This window comes from Phalacrocorax aristotelis, chromosome Z, assembly GCF_949628215.1.
Source record: "Phalacrocorax aristotelis chromosome Z, bGulAri2.1, whole genome shotgun sequence".
NCBI classification, from domain to species: domain Eukaryota; kingdom Metazoa; phylum Chordata; class Aves; order Suliformes; family Phalacrocoracidae; genus Phalacrocorax; species Phalacrocorax aristotelis.
The window spans coordinates 44,134,961-44,158,835 of record NC_134311.1 but is presented as its reverse complement, the minus strand read 5'-3'; the positions used below and the strand labels follow the sequence as shown (position 1 = coordinate 44,158,835).

Here is a 23,875-nt window from a genome sequence, read left to right as displayed (position 1 = left end):
AAACTTTCATGATAAAGGAAACCTAAAAAAAAGGCTTGAATCTTGAAATTTTTGTATGTCTTACTTGAAGATAATATATAATTTTCTTTCTCCTTTTATACTGCAGTGAAACTGCAGCGGCTAATTTGAGTCATTCATAGTCCTAAGTATGTTGACAGATGTAATAAAAGGATCTCTGCTGACAGATAAACATGGCATTATTCCTTCATTGTAGGAGGCTGCAAAGAAGAAACTGGAGAGAAAGCTCCTATGTACAGACTGATTACCATACACAATAGCAAGGTGATCACAGGTAGTTGCTAACAAATCCCCTATTTGTAACATTATTCAACCTGGGACCACAATATTGTGAACATCCTTCCCTGTGCAGAATAAACTTTTGTAAGGTATATCCTGAAATTCTTGTGTTAAAACAATCCATTCATGTGGGTTTGGACAAGTCAATGTTCCAGCCCTTCTAAAGTGAATGGCATCATGGTGTTTTAAAATCACTAGACTGAATAAGGTAGGCTTAAACCTGGGAACTGAGAAAATCTTAAAAGTTGTCCTTGTGACTAACCATAAGACTTTGACTGCAGTTAATTATGACTGATAAAACCACCAATGCCACTTTTAACCTAAATAAGAAAAAGAACCTACATACAGCTAGTGTGAAATCTGATCAAAAGGATGTTAAATATTAAATAATATTTAGCATGTAACTGTACAATAGTACAGACTAATGATTACTTCTACAATTAACAAATTTTATGCTCTTTCTCCTTTAAAAGGCCACTACTATTTCTAAGCCAAATTTACATATTTTTAATTACAGACACATTTCATTTTGCTCACAAGCTCAGACTAAAGTAACCTGAGTGTTTACCAAGACCTTAACTTCCAATTAACGAAAAGCATAGTGCTTTGCTGATACAAGCTCTTTTTTTTCCTTACTCTAATTGACTCAAAATTGAAAAGTGATCATATTTCTAAGTTCACATAAATGCCACCCATGTTTTGTGAGATAATAAACTTTTACAAACAGTGATCTCAGTATGAACTTTACTTTATTAAAAAAGTCATTAAACCAACTCTGGGATTCTCAGGTTTTATTTTATTTTCTCAACATAATCTCAGAAAATTAATGATGGGTGGAAGTTGTGTTCTCAATTTCTTCAAGCACATTAAAATATATTTAGTTCTAAATAAAGACAATATAAAATGCACTGCTTTTGAAAGAAGGAAAATCAAGCTTCCCTTTAGTTTTTACTTGTAGCAAGCCTAAATAATACTACGTGCAGCTGGTGAACAATAACTCCAAATTCTGCCATTGGCACCTGAAGTAATTTACACCAGGTTTTTTTCCTAATGGTGAAGTGGTCAAATCTAAAGCAACATGGACAAGGCTGTGACTTAGGTGTTGCTCTCTCTGGTCAACAACTGACTGATATACTTCAAGAGTGACTTTAAACAACAGATGTCTCATTGGCTGTTTAGAACAAAAATAATTCATTTCCCCCTCTCTCACTTATTTCCTTTTTTTCTCCTCTCCCCCCTCCCCACCTCCCGTGCCTGGATTACTTAATTCTGCCAATCACAAAACCTCCAAACTGCATTTGGCATGTGGTGATAGTGCAATAAAAGCCATCCAGAAGGGAATTAACAGACTGCGTTTGCAGACTGTTCCACCTAAGACTTTAGAGCTCTGTAAACTTTTTCCAATATTTGCCGTAATTGCCAAAATGTAAGTGGCATTTTAGTCAGAACAAACTTTCAATGAATCACAGGAAACATGCAAAACTGAGCTGAAAGCAAGTTTTCTTTTAAAATGTTTGTTTTTAACCAGCATCTGACTTAAACAGCTGAACTAATTCTTCATCAGCTGAAGACAGTCTACATCTGTTGTGCCATAATTCAGTGTAACTGTTTTCCCATTAGGACTCGAGCTCAGCCAAGTAACCCAAATCCCCACAGATGCTTTGCAACTTCCACAACCATCCTGCAACAATAACAACACACAAACCATCCCTTCCAATAAAAACTCTCTCAAACTCTGTAGGTGGTAATTTGCTATGTGTGATTACTGCAGAGAGTCACATTAAAAAAAAAGATCTATCCCTTTTGAACACTGGTTTGTCTGTCAGTGAAAGGGCCTGTAGCTTACCTAAGCACAAAGTGCAGGCATAGTACATAATTTTTTATAAGAATACCACAACCTGTAAAAGAACTGAAGGCCCAGATTGCAACTTTACTCAAATTTTCTTATCTGCAGATTACATCCCCACTTACATTATTTTAAGTGAAAGATCAGACTTTCTAAGGATCTTATTTTTGACCTATTTGTGGTGAGAGGTTCTTAAATGTGTGGAAATGAGACACGGCGTACAAACACATTCAGAAAAAAAGTGAGCATTACTGGTGGATAACTTGTTAATGAGTTCCCATCACAAAGATCATTAATTGGATTTTTTCAGCTGCCACGATTTGATGGAATATCGATGGAAAGGATTTCTTTTCCCCTTTCCTTTATCTCCTTACGTGTCCAGAGATGCTTTTTGGTTTGAAATAAAGTATACTTATCTTCGTGGAGCAAATTCAACATCACTGTCAGCAGGTGCTCCTCTGTGTAAGGAGAATGTAATTGCTTTACCTCAACTCTAGTTTCTTCTCCAAGAAGGCCCAAGGAGAGTCTTTAAATCCCTGGGAAACAAGTGAGCTGAACACTAGTTCACCATCATATGATTCAAGATTTTTACACCCTATCTGGTCTCTGGAGAGGGAACACAACCACTGCATATGCACACGTGTAGCTTATGGCTTTTCTGAGGGAAGGGATGAAGGCATGCCAAATAGAGATCATCATCAGCAAAACTCTAAATTTATACCCTTAGTGGAAGGGGAAGCTTAACCTCCATTCCTGATACCCTGGAATTCCCTCTTGCCTCTGACTTTCTGCAGATGATCTGCTGAGCCTCCTGAAGTCGTATTTTCAAGTGTCAATACTTTTAAAAGGTGGTACATTAACTCAAGTGAAGTTTACACACTGTTACTACTTTCCAGCTTGCTTTTAAGAACAGTGTTAGTGATGGCTCTACAGAATCATGGTGACAAACTGAGTGGTTAAAATTTTTATTTCATTTCATAGACCACTGCTATGACATGTGAAATTTCTTGAAGGCTGTTGTATTCTTGATACAAAATAAATCGATAAATATATTATGAAAAGCACACATATCCAGTCTTTACTGTTCACATTAACTGCGTTTATACTATGTCCACCTGTATCAGTTTTTACACTATATTTAGAAAAGGCTGTCATTCAGCTAATATGTCTGGAGAGTTTCAAAAACATTATTATTGCACATTCCTAATGCTTAATAAGTAATAACCTATTAAGAAGTCACTTTTACTAATGGAGAACTTTTCAAGGACACGCCCAAGCTGTTGCAGGTTGTGTGACTAGCCAACTCACAAATGAAACTTCTCCAGAAGCCATCTGTATCAGTGAATTAACTCTCCTCTGTGCTTTGACAATGCAATAAATCTGATTTCATAGCTGCTGGTACATGACCAAATGCCATGACCACATGAGACAGCCTGTTCATCTGCCATGAACCCACTTACTTGGCCAGTTCAGATGTGCTTAACCATTCTGACAGGGTAACTTTGTGCAGGCAGGCTCTCTGCCTGAAAGGAAATAGCTTTTCTGCATCATTCTAACCTTATACTGGATCAGGTACTGTCTATCCTCTTGAAGCCAGCAGAAAAACAGAAAGCTGACTTTAGGACAATGTTGTGTGCTTTGGCTAATTTGAAATGCAGCTGTGCTCACATTTGACTTGGATCAAACTTGTACTGATCCAGTAGAGAACAGATACAGTACTATTAATTGTGGAAACATGGCCTCAACTCTCCCTGGTCATATTTCTGAGCTGTTCTCTGGTGTATATATAAGTAAACATGTTTCTGTTTTCACAAATGGGCTTTATTTTGGGACAGAAAATCAACAATTAGTGAGTTTGAGCCATTCTACTGAAAGCCAATATACCAATCACATGATTTCATCAGAAGTACAGGGTGAAACTTCACTTGAAGCATTAAAATCTGTCACAGGTGGGCTACAGCCTGAGACACATGTATATGACATCTTGATAGTCATCTCTACAAATTAAACCAAAGGTCTTAACTGAGCAGCCATTGACTAAGAATTCATAGAAACCACTTGAAACCTCTTGGCTGAATGAACGAAACAGTGCAATTGAATCTCGTATTGCAGGCAGTAATCCTATCACACAGAGGGATCAAAAGAAAATTCTCTCCAACCACACACAAAAAACCCAAATTTTTTTAAATTTTTGACAGTGTTTTGTTTGGGATCAATATGCAAGGCAATATTCCTGATGTGTACATTTACTTCTGGTTTGCCAAAGTTCATCACTTAAAGTTCTGAATCTGTGAAAAGACCCAAATGTCCAAATTCTGGGTTTTGTGTTTTCAGCAAATGTCTTGCTTTCTATTTTTCTATGTGTACTGAGAGGCAGTGTTCCAGGGAGCACTGGAGAAGTGTCACTACAGACAAACTCCTTCAGTACTGGTATTTAACGACCACTCTACAACTGAGATTTACTTGTTAACACAGCTAGGTTTGTTATCCATACAAATCTCCTTCTCTTGTTGAGAAAGGTCTGAATGTACTATTTAGCACAAATGGCTCTTTGCTTACTGTTGGTGTTTTTGTTTTTTTTTTTTTTTTTGTGAGATTGTTTCACATACCTCCAATCTTGGCATTAAAGGCGATTCCTACTGTGCAGTGTGAGTTGTTTGCAGTGGCTGCCACTTCTCCAGCACAACGGGTTCCATGCCTGTAGTCAGACAAACATTTTTCCAAGTAAGCACAGACTGCTGGGATTAAAGGCTTTGACTTTGCCCAACCTCAAGTGATAAAAGCACTACTATCCACAATGTCTTGCACTACTTAATCCCCTGCAGTAATTTACATCCATGTTACAATATACTACAAACACATTTTAACATCATTGTCACAAACATATTAAACTCTTTAGGTAGGCTTTCTAGCTACTGGAAACACATGCAGTTTGTGACAAAGACATACAATGTTGATATGTAATCCACATCAATGGAAAGAAGTCTTGGATACCAGTTCTTAATTGTGAACAAGTCAGAATTTCTGTTCTGCATTCTTCTGCAACCTCCTGTGTTCCTAGTATGTAGATCTCCATACAACCTCCAGCAGGCACAGCATGTACCACACTTTTCCATGAGGAAGATGAGATTGCACCAATGCCCACACTGCCGTTTAGAGGCAAGCTTGACTGGCTTTGTGCCAGGTATGCTCATAGCTTCCGTGTAGGCATGTCCTGGTCATGCCTTGGGCCAACCCTGCAAGCCTTCTGCCTTTTTGGGAGCAGAAAGAGCAGCTGAAGTACCCTCCACATCAGAGGCAAACCCTGTGCTTGGAAGCAGAGGTGGGCTGCAAGGGTATAATGTTAAGAAGCTGCTGAAGGAAAACAGAAAACTTCCAGTGGTTGCTCACGCCCCACTCATCCCCACTGCGCAAAGCCACAGTGGGATGCCTTGCCTAGCCCTGATCCATGCTTTCTATAAGACAGCAGTCATCCATATGGTCACCATGGTGGGAAAGCTGTCCCTGCTTTTTGTGATCTTTGCCTGCAATATAGATTACACAGTGTGCCAGTAAGTTTTGCCCTCATCCTTGTGCAGTTAACTAACTCCATTGCAGAAATGCAACGCAAGCAACAAGAAGCAGATAGGGAACTTCAGAGGGCTGCTGTGGAGAGGAGATATGGAGTTTCAGACCAGGCAGGGAAAGAGATGGGGAGTTGATGAGATGGAGATAGAATAGTGTAAGTCTTGGGTAGCCACAAAGAACAAAGCTTAAAAAGTCGAGGCAAAAAATAGATAACAACATGGCAAGCACTTCAGAGGAGGTGAAGTGAAGTCAGTTGTGTACACAGGCACTCTTCTGCTGGTGGTGGTTGACAGACTGATTACATAGACATCTGGAGAACACGGATGTGTTTGAATTAAAGTTGATGCCCATATTACAAACAAGAATCACAGTTGCCTTCTCTTAGTGCAGCTTGTTTTGGGTAGAGTCACTCTTACTTCCCTATTATTAATGTAACTTTTTTCCCTTAATCTTTTGAGACACTTAGATGAAAAACACTAAGATAAATTGTTTGGAATGGATTAATACAAAACAAGAACAACAATAAATAGGCCTAGGAAAAAAGAGTGGAAATAAAAAAATAAGCAACAAAAATGATTAATGCTAACCTGTTAAAATTTCAAAGGAGATAATTCAGTTTATCAGGTAAGAAGGACATATATAATCTATGAGGAAAGTGTAATCTTTATTCACAAATTCAACATGACAAGCTGGATGCTGATAAATCCTAAAGCTGGATCAAGGTTTCACAATTATATGTATATCTCAACTAATTTCCTGTTATCTCTTTACAATTCATCATTTGGTTGCCAGACTTGATCAAAGAATTTTTCAAGACTGAATTTGAAGTTCATTTTTTATATGAAGCTTAATTTTCAAGCCTAATTTTCTTCATTTGAAGAAAGCCTATCCAACCCCAACTGATAAACCGATGTCTTATCCTATTACAGAATTATTTTGAAAAGCCTGAAGTAAATAATTCAGCACTCACCGACAAAAACAAGTTTTAAAGAGGTCCTTCTTAATTTTCAAGTATCTTCAAATAGTGTTATAGCTCTGTGTTTGTTTGAAGCAGTGTCTTTTTAAAATATATTGATATTTATAGGAAAATGCTTGTCTTAAGAATTATTTACAAGACATGTGATTACCAATCTTCCCTCCTTCTCATCAGGATTTTGTTAGGTGCCACATATAAGTTTAGAGGTGTTACCACTCATACATCAAAGCATGGATGACTAGAAATGTAGGTATAACATACCTGCATGCATCACCTCAGTGCATACAATTTGTTTACGAATCACTGCCTGCCTGCTTCCCAGAGGGAGATTGCATTGGCAAGAAACCCCTCCTGGGTACCAAATTTGGGAAGCAGTGATGGAAAGAAGGTTTTTCAGTTCAGAAAGGGCACAGATGGAAACCACACCTAGAGAAGGGAGGCTGCCTGATGCAAAATGTAAGAGGCAGCTCAGGTTTCAACATGGTTCCCAATGGAGTACAGGGATATCTGCCACTTTGTTAGCTACATCCACTGAGCACCATCAAAAGTGTTAGATTTCCACCAGATCAACAAACATACCCTGGTCACCCCAAGGCCATGCAATGTTTGTAGAGGGGAAACAGAGGGAAGGTGTGGTGGGCGTCCAGGGGCCACTGTGTGACTGCACCTCCCAGCAGCAACCCACCGTAACACAGGACTACCAGCAACATGAAACTACCCTAAATTCTAGCTGAAGTGGAAGTAGCCACAGTGGTAGATATAACTTTACTAAGAAGTAGCCAAGGCTTCAAAGGACTGATATGGAAGTGTCATGGCCCATATTTATTGAATTAAAGCACAGTAAGAACTTTCATATAAATTTATCATAGAAAAAAGCATTTTCCAGAGAGAATGAGATCTTTGGACAGTTTTACAACATGTGAGTTAAATTAACTTTGCTGAATATTTCACTAGTCCTCACGTATTGGAAAATCCTTCTTTTTATCATATTTTAACTCCAGTAATGGCATAAATTTCTTTTGTAAGCAGAATTTTATAAAAGGCCTTTGATTCTCTGCCAAGATTATTGTTAATTGCATTCTATATTTATAATGGAAGTGACAAAATTAAAAGTTGTTTTATTCATTTCAAGGTCATATGTATAAAATTGCACTTCTTGCAATCAGTTTCCCACTGTATGAATTAATCATACATGCAACACAATTTGTTTTAATATGTTACCTTTAATAGGTCCTTCAGGTAATATTTCAATTATGCTGTGAAAGGGAACACTTTCTAAAAAATCTGTATGTAAAAAATTATGCTTGGAACAGACTCTGAATTCTGCAGTTAAAATTAGAAAATACTCTTGATTAATCATTACACTAATTTCTTAACTAACCTGACAAACCAATATGCTGAAACCGATGCCTGAAATTGATTGTCTGATTTAAAGCTATGAAACCTTCTACTGAGCATGAAATCCTGAAAACTTCAAACAGTTCATGAAGGCAGCATAACCAGTAACAAGCAGTGAAACAAGAGGCACTTTCAAGTTAGCATTTTTTGTGAATGTACATATATGTCAAAACACAACAATCTCCTGTCTTTGTGGGATGCCTGCATCACATACAACTTGTTTAAAAAGTTGATGCAATCCTAGAACAAAGCGTGACTGACCTTCTACAAAGGCCTATCTTGATAAACTTTAAGGGTCAATGCTTCATTTCACTGGATCCTTTGCCAGCTTATATTGAAGGGAAATACGTTCCCAGACTACCAACTGGCACTTTGAAGAGACACTCAGCTAAAAGGTTTTGCGCTTGTTCTTTGTGTTAATGTTAGTGTGATGGAGTACCACAGAATAGAACATGAAAGAAAACTTGGTTATAAGACATTCTGCCCATCTACAAACATCTCCCTCCTGGAGTATAATATCAAGAAAAGGAATGGAAAGAAAAAAAGCTTTTTGTTGTTGTTGTTTGTTTGTCTCATAAGGAGAGACATGAAAAAATGCTATTCAAAGAGAGATTTAGGCTCAAAAGGCCACCAGGTAAAAGAAATATCACAGGCATCATCTGCCCAAAAATTTGTACTTAGATGCTTATAAAGTTGGCCAGAACTTTCCACCATAAAACCACCTTTTATGATTCTGCTTAGCTTTAACTGCTTTACCTAATTTTTCCATTCTAGGCAAATAAGCGCAACTTTTTTAGAAATGCAATTATTTTCATTTTCATATATGAGAGAGACAGAACACAAAGAACAAAGCAAATACACAGGCAAATAAGATCAATTTTCTACTCTTTTTATAAGGAAGAAATTTGTCAGTCTATCAATAACAAGTCACAGGACATTAACAAGTGACAGGAATCTGTCACTAAGGTGTCAAAGGTGTACTCAGGAAAACCTTAGTAAAGATAATTTTTTTTGCCTTATGATTCCCTCATTATTATATGGAGAACTTGAAATACATTGTTGAAGAAATACACTTCTGTGAAAAGGTGTGTTACTTTTTCCTGCTGCATGCATGAACAGGGCTGGAGCACCTGCATGCTAAAGATAAAGTCTTTTAACAATTCTCTAAGTATATGAGAGAAATTTAAGAGCTACACACTGATCTGTCACACAAAGTAACTTTTTTCAGTAACTTTTTTTTCCTGAGACAGAAATGATTGTGCTTCCGGCAATGATGGAAGAGAAAAGGTGCATGCTCTGTGATTAACTATCAATCCCCATCCCACTGACATAATTTAAACGTAAGGCTTTTACTTTCTAATAACCACTCTTAATTTGCTTTTCAGAAGAGGAAGAAGGTATAAGGCACCAGGAACATCTTTAAGATAAAAGTTAATTAAGGTCACCTCTGAAAATTCAGAGTAAAGAAATATCCAGAGTTAGTGAAGACAGCTGCTGGTAATTTGAAAAGCCCCTGCCATGTATATTGGCTCTGCATTTCAGAGCCTCTGTCTCTGACAGCGATTCTTTGAATTCCACAGACACACTGACTGTGGATTTCTTTGCTGTATTTTATTCTTCTGGAGTTCATAAAGTATTTCAGAACACAAAAAGCTCAGGGGACTGGAGGATTTAAAGCCCTCCAGCTTTATGACACTAACATTACAGTCCAACCCACTTCAACCTGTCACCAGTGAGTCTTTTCAGAATGGGAACATAAGGAGAAAAGAGTTTCAGAGTGTTTCAATACAAGCCCATCACAAACAGCTCTGGGCATACACTAATTTACTGAGGTCTTGTAAGAGATACTCAGCACAGGAATTAGTTTGTAAATAAATGAAGAAAACAGTGGGGGTTTTGGGGGTGTCTGTGTTTCTTTCTTTGTTTAGGGTGTTGGCTATTTTTTAATCCAGAGGAACACCTAGAGAAAAGAAGAAAACTTCACATACTCTGCAAATTCTGTGCTGCACATAGTGTAAGGGTGGATATCAAATAATTGTAAAAAGGTTGGAATAGATCATATAAAAATTTACATGAGGTTATATATATTCTAGTAGGCCGTGCTTGAACAGCTTGATAACTGTCAACTACTTTTCTCAGCATAATTATGTAATAAACATATTCCCTATGCATAAAGACAATGCATTCTTACTAAGAAAAAAATTACTTAGCATTTATTATAAATTAGAGTAGAATCCCAGGGATGGAACCTGTGACATGAACTAAACTATGTAGTTGGTGGACATTGAAAATTATAGGACTAAAGGAACTTTAGAGGTTAAAATAATTTTCAAACCTCTATGGGGAGAATGGAATTTTAGGTAGGCATTTTTATCTGCAGAAAAATATCTGTTGGTATTTATTTTCTGCAAAACTTGTCTTTAGTTAAATTTTCAAATGTTTTCAAAGATCTCTCTTACACTGGAATATATTCGTAAACAGGAAAATATGATATCTGAGAACCCACAATGTAATAACTGTTGGAGAAAATATATATTTGAACAGCAATTATCAGAAATGCATTTTATTGCATCCCAGCAAAATGTCTTATGTGGTGCAGAAGAAATAATTTTTTAGACCTATTCACGTATAAACGATCTCTAATAATCTGGAGGATGAAAAATACCTTCCAAAATGGCACTGGGTTGGGATGTTGTTCTAGGAACCTTTGAAAAAGCAGATATAAAGGAACAGTCAGATGTTAAAAGCATGTGCAAGGAAAACCTCTATCTTTAGCCTTTAAAACACAATCTGCTACACCTGAAAAATAATAAGAATAAAGCTATTTCACAAAGGAGAGATATCTGGATATTAACAGTGGAGAAAGAAATGACAGAGTAAATGTGAAAAATAAGTTACGCAAATCTTCAATGTGAGATCAGGAAAAATGCCAAAGACTTGGGTGTTATATCACAGACAGGATCCTGTTTCTGAGATTCAAACACAGTGTTGTAATGTGGTTACAGCACAAGACTGGAAGCTGTCTTGAGTCAAGGTCCCCAAGGCTAATGACTTTTTGCATAATTGTGGGAAGTTACTTAGAGAATAACTTGAAAAATAACTCATCTATTTCTCACAAATAGAATCAAAGGTGACAGCATTAAAACAAACACATGGAACACTTCACATCTCAGACACACACATCTTAAACTTCACAGTGTAGGTAACAGTGATGCTGCCATGCCATTCTCTTTACATTTGTTAGCTGTTACCAGTAAGCAGCTAGCTTGTCATAAGTGTGAAGTTCTGATATGAGCTCAACAAAGGACTGTGCTTCGACAATATTAATTACCAATTTACAATTACCAATTTGTTTTTGTGAGTGGACAAATGAATCTGCATTTATAAAACAACTATGTCTTGCGTCTCTATTTTCTACCAGAGGCAAAACAATCGTGAATAGGTCTGATGGAGTCAATGAAATTTGACATAGAATGAGAAATAGCAAATGAAATCAGCAAATTATATGTTTAGTCAAGTATATAGTTTTATGTATTAAAAAGAATTATTTACTGATGTCTTAATATGTTTTAAGCCAAGTGAAAATTTTAATTCAGCTTCTTTTCTTGAGCGCAAAAGGCATTGGTGAGAAGGAATAAAATAGTTCAAAAGCCAGGAAAGAGCAGAACTTTCATCTGAGCTTTTCTTTTTTTCATACAGACTTCCATATCAACTGTACAGTAACCTTCTTAAGGTGGGTAATCCAATTCTTATTCTCATTCATTAAAGCAAATCACAGGTAAACCCAGTACAGTTTAGTTCCTGTGCACTAGAATTAAACCTGTTTAGCAGCAACAACAAGACCAGTATTACCTTCGAACAGTATATTGCTGCCTAGATATACCTAACTAAAAGGACTATTTCATTTGCTTTGGAGACTGAAAAATATGAAGCTGCTTAGACTTCAAGACTCCCCTGACACATAAGCAAAGGGGTTTTTTTTAACCTAATTCAAGCTGGTTGAGAGGCTGTAGAAGAGATGAAAAGCCATAGAACAAGGAGGATGTGTTCCAAGCAGTTCTGGCAACCATTTTACACACATGATGGTGGTTGATCCCTTTTTGTGTGCAGACTGAAGAATGAAGTAGCATACATACTTGGGAAGAACCGAATATTTGTCTGTACTTTCGTCCTTCTTAATCTGTGAGACTAGACTGTTTTACCTCTTCACTCATGACATATAAAAAACCAGACAAACGAAACCCCAATTTCAAATAATTTTGGAACATGGCTAACAAAATGGTAAGGGGAATAGGGAACTACTGCATTATACAACTTAATGGGGAAGAAGATGGACAAAAACAGGCACGTATTTTTCCACAAGAAAATTATTGTAATCACCATGTAAAAATGGTTTAATTTAGCTAGTTTTTACCCTTGGAATTACTGGTTCAACACAATTATTAAACTCTCTCTTTCTCTCTTCCCAGTGTCAACAGTCTCAGTGAACAGAACATAATCCTAGAATTTAGATTCTGCAGCATCCCAATAACCTTTCCATTCTATGTCATACAGCGTAGTGCACAACCATGGAGGACTGTTTCACCATTACCTCAGTTTTTGCCATGGTTATAAACAGAAGTCATATCACAATGAAATTTATGAAACATGGTTGAAGCACTAAATATTGGGCATGTTATGCTTTCACCTCAATGTGACTCCAATCCAGAAGACAGAGCAATCAGTTACTGGACACAGGGAAAAGCAGAAGGAAGGGACACAGAAAAAACATGGGCATACAGCCTTCACAATTCTAGATGTTGTCAGCAGATATGTTGCTTCATCAATAACTATTTTACTTACAAATTGCACTGATTTAACTGGAAAGACATAAAAGTAAATATATTCAAAAAACCAAGCAAAAATCTTTGCAGCTAGCTTCTTGAACCATTTAAACGATGCTTTATATCACCTTAATTTACTCTTGTTAATTACAAACCCAAAATATTTCAACCTGACATAAGCATATTTAAGATGAGACTTGGAAAATAAGTCCTTACACTAATTCTTCTCGTGCAACTATATGGATAATGAGCATAGTTTAAGGATTTGCTAATGTTTTTGGAGTCTAAAATTAATCCTAATTTGGGAACGAGGCCTCAGATTGCAAAGGAAGTTAGTGTCAATCCCAATATTGCTTTACACAAATCAGAAACTCTTGGTATGCTTTATGTATATTTCCTATTAACTTATTTATTAAGTTTCACTAGTGAACTGCTATCAGTGTTTCTGAATATACGGCTACCTAAAGTTGGATATATTATAATTTTCAATATTTTTTAAAAGCTTTAGAGTAAGAACTGGAATACTGACATGAGTATTTTTGGCTAGGTCATGCATTTGCCATTCCTAGGAAAATCCACCCATATTTATCTAATATATTAGCCTTAGAAAACATGGGCTTGGACACAATGAGTAAAGCCTGCTAGAAATTTGCTGCTGAAAATTCCAAATGTACCACCTACAGTGAACATGCTTGTACTTGAGAAAGCTCACTGTGTACTGGCTACACCATGTTATCTATATAGCAGATATAAAGAAGAGTTTTGGATGAGATGGATACAGGTAGTCTGTCATCTGTTTGTTCTTTTTTTAGCAAAGGAAAAAAGTGATTAACTAAAACCTGTAAATTTCCTTTCCCACATGCTTGCATTTCACCACCTTTTACTATAATGCCTACAATCTAAAAAAGTCGTACTGTTGGATGTAAGAAAATATCACTATTCTCATTCTACTGAAGAGGTACCAAAAGGTTAAATTGCAAATCTGAGACTCGAAGAAGCAACTCTACTAGGATAGCCACAGGTTAATAATAATAACTTTTAGAATTAATCTGTGAATTCTACACCCTTTCCTTTGCTCTGTAAGCAAATCATCATATCACATCTGTAAACAAAGCCAGGAATAAAACTTCACACTGCAATTTCTCAGCATCTCTGCATAAGTTAGCAAAGTTATATACGCTTTGCCAGTGAGAGGCAGGAATGTTTTGCTCCACATTAGTGCTGACCCACGGTAGAGGTCTGCCCTGTGAATTAAAAGATGACACTGCCACCTAATCACGCATGAAGAAACCAAGTGATGGAATTTATTTGGTTAATGCCTTTCCTCTATTTGATCTTATAGCTGGCAAGCTGATTTCTACGATTTTCAGGGGACCTTCACCTGCTTTGGTGATAAGTTTCCTATTTGAAGTGTCCTATATATCTGAAATCTTCAGATATCACAAATTCCTCTAACAAGGGTATCTGCTGTTGCTACATGCAATACCTAAAATGACATGAGTTAACGGAAGTGAAGAAATAACAATGTTTTTCTATTTTTCTTCAACTGTCTTCTACCTGCATTGCCCCACACATCATGCAGTCATTGCTACTGCTACAGGTGTCAGTTATGCATTGATTTTCAGGGACCAATGGACCAGCACAGCAACTGTGGGATCAGCAACTCTGCAACAGCTCCACATTTGGACACTTCTCTGGAGCAAGTCCCTTATACCAGGACATGCAGAGAGTAACTTATCTCATCACAGATCTTGTGGTCAACTTCACCATGAAATCAGGCTCACAGGGATAATGCTTTACCTATCTGTTACCATAAAGAACTCTTCCAAATCAGAATTACTTCCAAAGTAAAATAAGAATTACTGCTGGGAATTAGTACATTATTAAAAGGTTGGAGTATCGACCCGGCAGGCAGCTAAACCCCACTCAGTCACTTGCTCCCTCCTTCCCATTGTGATGAGGGAGAAAATTGGAAACACAAATGTGAGAAAAATTTGTTGGATGAGATTAAAACAGCTTCATATAGGAAAAAAAGAAAAACACACAGCCAAGTGATGCATAGGCAATTACCCATCATCTCCCACCTGCAGACCAATGCCCATTGTGCTGAGCATGATGTTATTTGGCACAGGATATCTCTTTGATCAGTTGGGATCAGCAGTCCCAGCTGTGTCCCCTTCCAGCCTCTTGTCCACCGTCAGCTTCCTTGCTTGAGAAGACAGGATATGACAGTATATGACAGTATATTATCAGTCACTATCCTGATTGATGTTCTTCATCCAGATTGATACGAATATGTATCAGCTGGAGAGATCTTAGGTGCTTCAGCAATCTCTTTTTACTTAAAAATCTCCACATTAGAGACCCATCATTTCTGTGCAAGGAAAAACCAAAGGGAACAGAAAAAAAATTTCTCAAAAATATTTTGCGTCAGTTCTACTGAAATCACACCTAAGCAGAAATGAAAGATATCCTATGAATACAAGAATGCAGTTCTGGAGTTTCATGTTTAGACCTCCTTGGCAGGAAAAGCAGTCCACTGGACCTCCTAAAAATAGTCTGGGGGAATGTTTTTAAGTAAAAAAGATATTTATGCTTTTATGCATGGAAGATACTGACTGATGTCATAAAGCAAAAAAGAAGAGCAATACAGTGATGTGTAGGCAGGTCACAGATGGCTCTTTAGCCATTCTGCATACTCCATTTCTAATAGTAGATGACTGTTGTGACAACATTTTAAAGAAATGAATAGTTTATGACTCTGGGTCTCTACCATATTCCAGCACAGATACATACTCCCTACCCATTTTGAATTCTGAGTTCGATTTCAATTACACTGTGCAAGATATGTACCTTGCTTAATCCTAAATTTCATTTGATGCTGTTCTGCATTAAATGGACCTCCCATTTCTCTTTAGAGCTGCATTTCAAAGATCAATGAGGAAATTGTGGAAATAAGTTCAAGTTGATACTTGTTTTTTAATGAAACATATCATTGATTTGGCAGGAGCAAGGTTTGCTCCTAATTAGAAAAGGGGTTTTACCATAAGAAGTCTAATTCTCACACACTCACTACACTGCAGAAGAGGTTAGTAGATCTTCATCTGATGTTTATGGAGTGTTAAGAAGAGTAGTGCAGGGATGTAAGCCTGGGCTGAAAGACGAAATAACTCATACCTTCTCATTACACTCTCCTTGTCACTCTTTGACACCCCTAGCCAACTGCCTCACCATCCCACATGCTGGAGAAGTAAACAAGCCACAGTCTCTACCTCAGTTTGCTAAAATCAGAGATTTGGTGATTGGTTTGGGACTCTATAGCAACAGAAGTAATTTTCAAAGCAGGTTAAACTTCCGTAGCACAGACCCCAGCAGGGAAATCTACGTCTATGATGCATACCCACTGCTTTACTTCTGCATCTGATTTTATCTATCTTGATTGCTTTCCTTAGCAACAAAAAAAAGTAACTTACCTTCAAGAGAGCAATCTGACTTTGCTTAAAATGTCAAATGTAATAATTTAACCATGTATCTTTAAGAAAAATTACAAAATCACAGTAATGTAAAACAAGGCTAGAAAAAATAAGCCTGCCTACAGCAAGAAACCTACACAGATGCCCATTTTTTCATTTGCAAGAAAAAGCAACATCTAAGAATTTTATCCTGAAAATGGCTTATAAAAACATCTACTAATTCCATTAAGATATTTGCTTATAACATAACTTTGCAGAGTTCAACCATTAATAGCATGTTATTTAGAAAAATGCTTCAGTTAAAAAGCTTTTGACACTGGATTCACAATTGCTTTATCAAACTTGTAATTAAAGGTCTGCTTTTAATGCCACAGGCATTAAAAGGGGAATCAATACTATACTTTGTGCATGTATGTGCTGGCTGAGAAGCTTTAATGAACCACATTTTGCACTGCATTTGACTGAGCTGACTACTGTGAAATCAGATGGCAAACTCAATTACCACATACACAGCATGGATCCACTCTTCAACTTTCTCTAAGACCTACAATATCTCAAAAGGGAGCAACACACAGAAATGTATTTGTGCTCTCAAATTCTACTCAGCTGTAGACATGTAAGTATAAACATATGCAACTTGAAACTGGTCTACCTTTTTACCGAACGAAAACTTGCCTACTGTAGTTGTAGACTCTCTCCTCCTAAGTTCAAAACATCAAAATACAGATGCATACTTGGAGTTAATACCAACTCTAGGGAAAAAGACCATCTGAAAAAACCCTTTCATTTCTAACTGTCCATAAAAAAGAATTCAGAGAAGTAACTGCCACAAATACTTCAACTATCACAGCTTAAATCCCTCCTATTGTTGACTTGGAATTGGAAGGGACGATCTGACTCATTGTTATCAAGTATACATAAAAGAACTAGAAGCAGTTGCATAATGCTTCAGAATGTAATTTTATTTGTGAGCTCATTGTATGGTACCTCAGTAATTAGAAACATGAAAAAGGATTTCCTGTAGTGTTGTGGTTAAATGTTCTGAGACCATGAGAGTCTTATACATTATAAAAAGGAAGAGCGCTGCTCCTCAAACACCAGTTAGGTGGTGAGAAATACCACTCACTGACCAATACCAAGGTAGTGAAAAAGGACTTTTTTTAACCTTCAAGCAGCTGGAATTCTGGCTGAACTTTACTTTTGTTTATTCCTCTGTTTGCCTTCTGCCTCTTTCAATGACAACTCAAAAAAATTTCTGTCTTTGGGCTCTCAGAGAATTATAACTCCTACCACTTGTGGACTTCAGAGGGGATTATGTAATGCAGTGTGATAATAGATTAGAAGAGTTTACTAAAGCAGTTTGAAAAAAACTTTCATTAGGATATTTTTCAGTATTGAAGCTGGAGCCTGGGTCAAAAGGCTACTGAATCAAGCCTTGTAGTCCAATGAATTTTTCATTGTCTTGTCAATATGAAATGCTCTCACAAGGGATTGACCATAGAGAGCAGTGATGATGGTGCTTGTTGAAGGTGAGTGAATCAGCTTGACAAAGACTGCCTCTCCTCTAGTCCAGATAATCATCCTCAGCTACTAGCAATTCCGGGGTCCCACTTATTCTCAAAAAGCTTCAAACGACACACATTTTATTCTGAAGCAGGAAGACATCAGAATTTCAAACCATCAACACTTGGCTTGTTTTCTGTTCTGTTTTAATGCAGGCCTTATCTCTTCCCATAGGTTAAAAACCTAGTTTAGATTTTTTAAAAAAATTATCAAATGCACTGTGTGGTGGGGATTCATGCTCCGCATTTCTACAATATTTTTCTTTCAAGGAACGAAAATTTTCCTCTAAAAAATTTTACACACATGCATCAAGTCCTTCAGTCCTTTCCTGAGAGAGACAAGGGATGTATGATGACTACCCCTGGCGTGTGGCCACCTGAAGGACAGGCATGTTCATTGGGTAATAGCACACAGGGACTCTAAGTAACAGTTAAAATAGAAAGTGAAGAAAAATATGCTCGGAATGAATCTGTATAATTATCCTACTTCAGCACAGTACAATTCTGCAATGTTTATCTCCCTTATTTTTACAATTTTACACTGGGACCTTTAATTACCGCAAGTGTCAAGAAACACAGATCTAATATTTCATGATCTCCATGCTGCATCATGCCCCTAGGCACTTGGTTGGGACACTATACTGTAATTAACTTTGAGGCTAGCTGATGAATCACTAACACCGCTCCTTGTAAAATGTGGCAATCTCACCCTAAGCTGACACACACTGAACCTGACTTCATTATTAACATCTGCTAAAACTGCAGCACATAGGATATGGCCATAAGGGCAATGAGTTTAAAATCAGAATAGAACCAAAATGCAATAAATCAGGATTGCAGTCCCTGACTGCAGCTTCTATACCAATGACCTCTGACTGTTTTCATTCAAAACATTTTTCATAAATAAACATTTCACCAGTTCACAGAAAACAGTCCAAAATCTGCAGTTTGCTAACAATCCTAACCAAAGTCCATTACATTTACCATGACACTGAGACAACACTAGACACCTGACATTCAGTCATTGGTACCTAGAAGTAACAATACCACACTCAGTGTAAGCATTCGATCTATTGATCTGAAATACATATGCATATTAAGTTAATTCTCTAAGTTACCTTTCTGTTAAGGAAGATTTATCAGAGATGCTTTGCTGGCATTGGACAGACCACACTTTGCCACATTACACCATCACTAAATCCTTTGTGCTTTAAGCCTCCAGAGGCTGGAGAAAGTCAAGATGAAAAGTCAGAAAAAGAGCAGACACAATGGAGACTCCCTCTGGAAAAAGCCTTTTCCTGAGAGCTGATACCTTGCTCCAGCTGATCTCTAGCCTCCTTCCACAGCTTAATCACAGGCTTTCCCAGGTCCTTCCTGCAGGTATGAGCCTTGGGATCTGCAGTTCAGTCCCATTTGAAAGCCGTGAGCAGGCACAAGCAAAAAAAATAGTGACTAGCCTAAATATTTGCCAAGGTCTTTTTTTTGTCATTGTGACAAGCCATCTGACAGCAGAATTATTTTTTACACAAAAGATAAAGCACAAGATGGTGCAGCAGTGCTTCTCAGCATGGCTTATCTTCCCTTCAGCCAATTTCAAACCAATAGCAACAGGCGCATACTGGCAATCAAAATTCATAAACTATCTGGGCAGATATTTTAAGCAATTTTAAGCACTCTTTCTATCACACTGCTTCAGTGGGAGCCTTTCTGAGATGATCTTTCAAGCCAGCAATGAGACAGTTCAGGCTCCCTGTGTTTGGCTGTGCTCAGTTCTTCAGATACGTGCTCTGAATAGCATCATGGCAGTCAATGAAGCTTTTTAGTTTCACTTTATTGACCATGCAGGAGGCAACAGAAGTTGATCTGCCTATCAAATATCTAGTATCCATTCTGATTAAATGACTCAGGACATACTACAGGTCTTCAACATAAGCAGACAATATAAACTAGCAGTTTGTCACTCTTGGAAGAAAATTAAGCCTTTGCCATTTTCTTGAGCATCTACATTAATGTGACTGACAAAGGAAAGTAATAATGAATCAGAATGGATACCACAGAAAAACAATGTTGGATCAAGCAGGACCAAGACTCATTAACTTTTTTTGCTGTTGTCAGCAAAGATATAAAGCTGTTCAGATATTGCAAAGTTAAGACATAAGTACCTTGTGTTTCTTACGATTTTTGACCAGCAAAAATAGTTGTCTCCCAAAAATCTTACACTCATTAAAAAATAACTTACAAGGTTATTAAAATAGATTATTTATGTAGTGGGATGCATCACTGAAAAATGTTGAAGAGGCATCCAAAGAGTGACTCAGTATCTCCAAAACAGAAACAACAGATTACTTTTACTTTTTCTTATGTAAGTTTAGTAAGAACTGGATTAAAGTCAACTGGTATTATTTAAAAGAATTTCTTTAAAAGGTCCTCTGTTTTATAATAATACCTGTCACCAGAATAAGACCTAAGTTCTGAAATATCACCCCCAAGAAATTTCTCATTAAGCAGAAAAACTCTTTTTTGTTTGACCAAAATAGCAAAATGTTTTAATACTATGAACACTTCTATTTTATTTCTGACACTATATACTATCCCATCTGCATACTGTCTAAGGACCTGTGACTGATAATGCCTAGTTATTTCAACGTAGATGTCTACAGATAATGGTGGAATATCGGAAAAAGACCAAAACAGCAATATTCAGCAGTAAACCAAAACAAGATGCTTTGCATAGCAGGAATGACTTCATCCACAGCTGACTGCTGTCTTCAGCCTCTAAGCAAAAGGAAGCTCTAATATAGGCCTGTACCATTTACAAGCTTCGTGATTTGCTGCCAATTTGTAGAAACCAAAGTAAACTTCTGGCAGGACTCCTACATACCATAGTAGTTAAAGAAACTATTGTCCCACCCTGATTTTGACTACAAGCATTGCAAGATTAGTCTAATGTTTCTTCCTACCCTCCTACTCTCCTTAGTGAAGAGAAGATTTAATATGAAACTTCAAAGACATAATTCTGGGAAGTGCCACTCTGGCTATCTTCAGTCACTTCATAAATCCCCAGTTAACTTTTTCTCATTCCTTTTTCCTCAACAGTAAGACTTGGCAACAGAAAGCCTTCACTACTAATTAAAAGTGAAAAGCTAGCAAAACAGACCCAGTACCCTGATATTTCACAGCTGCTTGCAAAGCTGCCCAAAGTCACCTGCTTATTTTTACCGCAATTCCTTTTACTCTTTATCATTCCATCCCTTAAGGTTGGCTTATAAAATAAGGCAGAATAAACTAGATAATTTAATGAAAAATGGTGCATTTGTACATCCCACCTTTACTGGAAGACACAAATCAACATTACACAATGTTGTCCAGTTGCTATAGCAGGAAGCAGGAATCAACCAAATTGATTTTGCATGTTACAAAGTCTTTGCAAAGCATAGCTTTCAGAATGTTCCCTAATTGTGGTTACCTCAACTTCTAGGCACAACTTGAGTATCTAGTGCCAAATGACCATGTATGATGGATAATCAGAACTCCTGCCCCAATATCTGAAGGTATTTTAGGCATATAAAAATATAGACAGGCTACAACCAGTGCTTTTCAGTACCTATGTAGTAATTTAATTCTTGTTGAGTACAGTGGGAACTAGGGAAGGAAGGGCAATAGCCCCAGAAGTTGAAGGTACTTAGGTCCTGCTTACCAGGCTCAGTGTATCTGCTAATTGGAAATACTGAGCCTCTAAGTGGAGGTTAGGCTGCCAGGTAATCTTACATCAAAAGCATGTTTCATGTATCATCTGTGTCCAAAAGCTGACTTTACACTGATGCTGTAACTCCTGATAACACTAATGAAGCTCAGTACAGTGCAGCATCTGCCCTCCCACCAACACATCTCACCGCAGGACCTTAGGGGTTGGGCAGTAAGTATTCACTAGGGAGGTAAGGTACAAAAACTCAAAACCCCCACCCCTAGGAAAGAAGAAAAGCAGTCCAGTTTTATATCCCATATAAAACTTTATCTAGCAAAAAAACAGAAAGCAGCCTCCCTTTTCAGGACATGCTTTGTAAGTAAGCGATGACTTCCGTGACCAGCAAAAGAAAAAGATTCAGCTGTGATTCATAGTTGGAGGTATACTGCTCCTTGCAGCACCAAAGAGGGTGAATCCCTGAAAGAGCACCTAAACTGGGAGGCCTCCAAGTGTAGCGTCACCATGCTTGACCTCCAAGGACTGGAGAATCTTCACATGGATGAGCCAGGATGTGTTCCTGAAGTGTGTGTGGGGATGGGGGGTGATGAATAACAGGAGAGAGGGATGTCCTGTGATGCAAACTGGCAGCTGAGCTGAGTATCTGCAGAGGGCCAGGCTGACTGTCACATCTCTTCTCAAAGCTCCTTGGAGGCCACTGCTGGCAAATGCCTGCCCATCACACTCAGTTTTGTGGACAACAGTCATAGGCTTTTAGGGCATTGTCATGCAGTTCACTGAAACTGGCATTGCCTGTGAGAGGTTCAGGCCATGCTTCATTTTCCCCACTTGTGCCTGTCTAACCCTCCTCCAACCTGAGGCTGAGCTGAATGAGGTACCTGCCTGACCTGGCTGAAAATACAATTTGTTGTTGCTGTTGTTGTCAGTGCAGTTTTCAGCATGATACACTCTGGAGAGCTGCACAAAGGCTGGGGAAAGGAGGAAAGAGCAGACATGAAGTAAGGAGTTGGGTCACCCTTTTGTGGTGATTATGCAGCTGTAGTTTTGCTCTTCTAACACTTTGTAAAGGGCTCTAATACTTACTTTTTATGATACTGAAGTGGTCAGTCATACGAATTTGTTGTTGCAGCACACTGAGTGGCAATGCCTACATACTCTGGGCTGTAAACAACCTATGTTCCTATGTTTGGACTCTGTTTTCAAGCGACTAGCTTGTTTATAAACCTTTCCAGTAGTCCTGAGATGTCTCATAAGCCAAATAAAAGATTTCTCTTATTAGCCACCAAAAAATCAGCATATTTGCTGATTCTGACCTTTCTACATCAGTGAAAGGACACCTCTAAAACCAAGATAACAGCACATGAAGTTCCTCCTCCTGTGAAAAAACCAGACGGCTTTGGAAAGAGCAAGAATTTACAGACTTTTATTGATTCTTCTGTTTCAATGAATGTGTGTCTTGAGGGTATCTCCTAAGAACTTCAGTATAGTATTAGCATTTTCTGCATGAGCATCTAGCTCTGAAAACTTTGTCTTGTCACTAACTTAACTGAGGCAATGCAGCAACCAGGTCTATCTACTATTTGTTCCACATCAGTGTTTTCTTTTTCCTTAAACTTAAAATAGTCTGCATGTGCAGAATGTTTACACATTTCAAAAAAAAGGATTTAACTTATTTTCTCTTTTTATTCTCTCACAGTACTCTTGCTTTAGGAGATTTCTAGTGGAGAAGAGGCAGATACGATTCCCTAAACTGAGCTTCTGTATGAAAATAGGATTAGAAAGATATGCCTAATGGGCAGAAGGGAAAGAAACAGCTCTTACTCATACTTGTTTCTAGACAAAAATATTTGGCAGCATGTAAACAGCATCAAATAAGAACAACTGAATGAGAACATAGGCCAAGATTCCAGCCCAAATAAATAAACTATTATTATTATTCAAATTAATACCAACATAATATGTTTCTATGTTAAATAGTATTCCTGGTCATCACAACTAAGATGTGTTTGTGTGTGTACACTTATTTACATAGCTTCCAAGAGCTAACTTCTTACATATTTCTCGCCTTGGCCTACCAGGCAGGATCAGGCTGATAGACCAAGCAAGTATTTGGAAGAAGTCACCTCAGTTTTCACAGCTGTTTCACCCTATGGCTGAAAGTTGCTATGACAGCTTCTTGAGGTTCACTGTAAGACAAGTGGATGTACATATAACCAGCAGCTATGCATAA

General features: G+C 37.6%; 1 protein-coding gene across 4 annotated transcripts in view; it reads right to left on the bottom strand.

The window, feature by feature from the left end:
- Positions 1–23,875, bottom strand: part of PCSK5 (proprotein convertase subtilisin/kexin type 5) — a 199,425-nt gene that overhangs the window by 91,875 nt on the left and 83,675 nt on the right. For all 4 annotated transcript variants that reach the window (XM_075078142.1, XM_075078140.1, XM_075078141.1 and 1 more), the window contains one exon: positions 4,753–4,841. In XM_075078142.1, the coding sequence (XP_074934243.1) occupies positions 4,753–4,841 (89 nt within the window). The remainder of the gene's footprint in view (positions 1–4,752; positions 4,842–23,875) is intronic.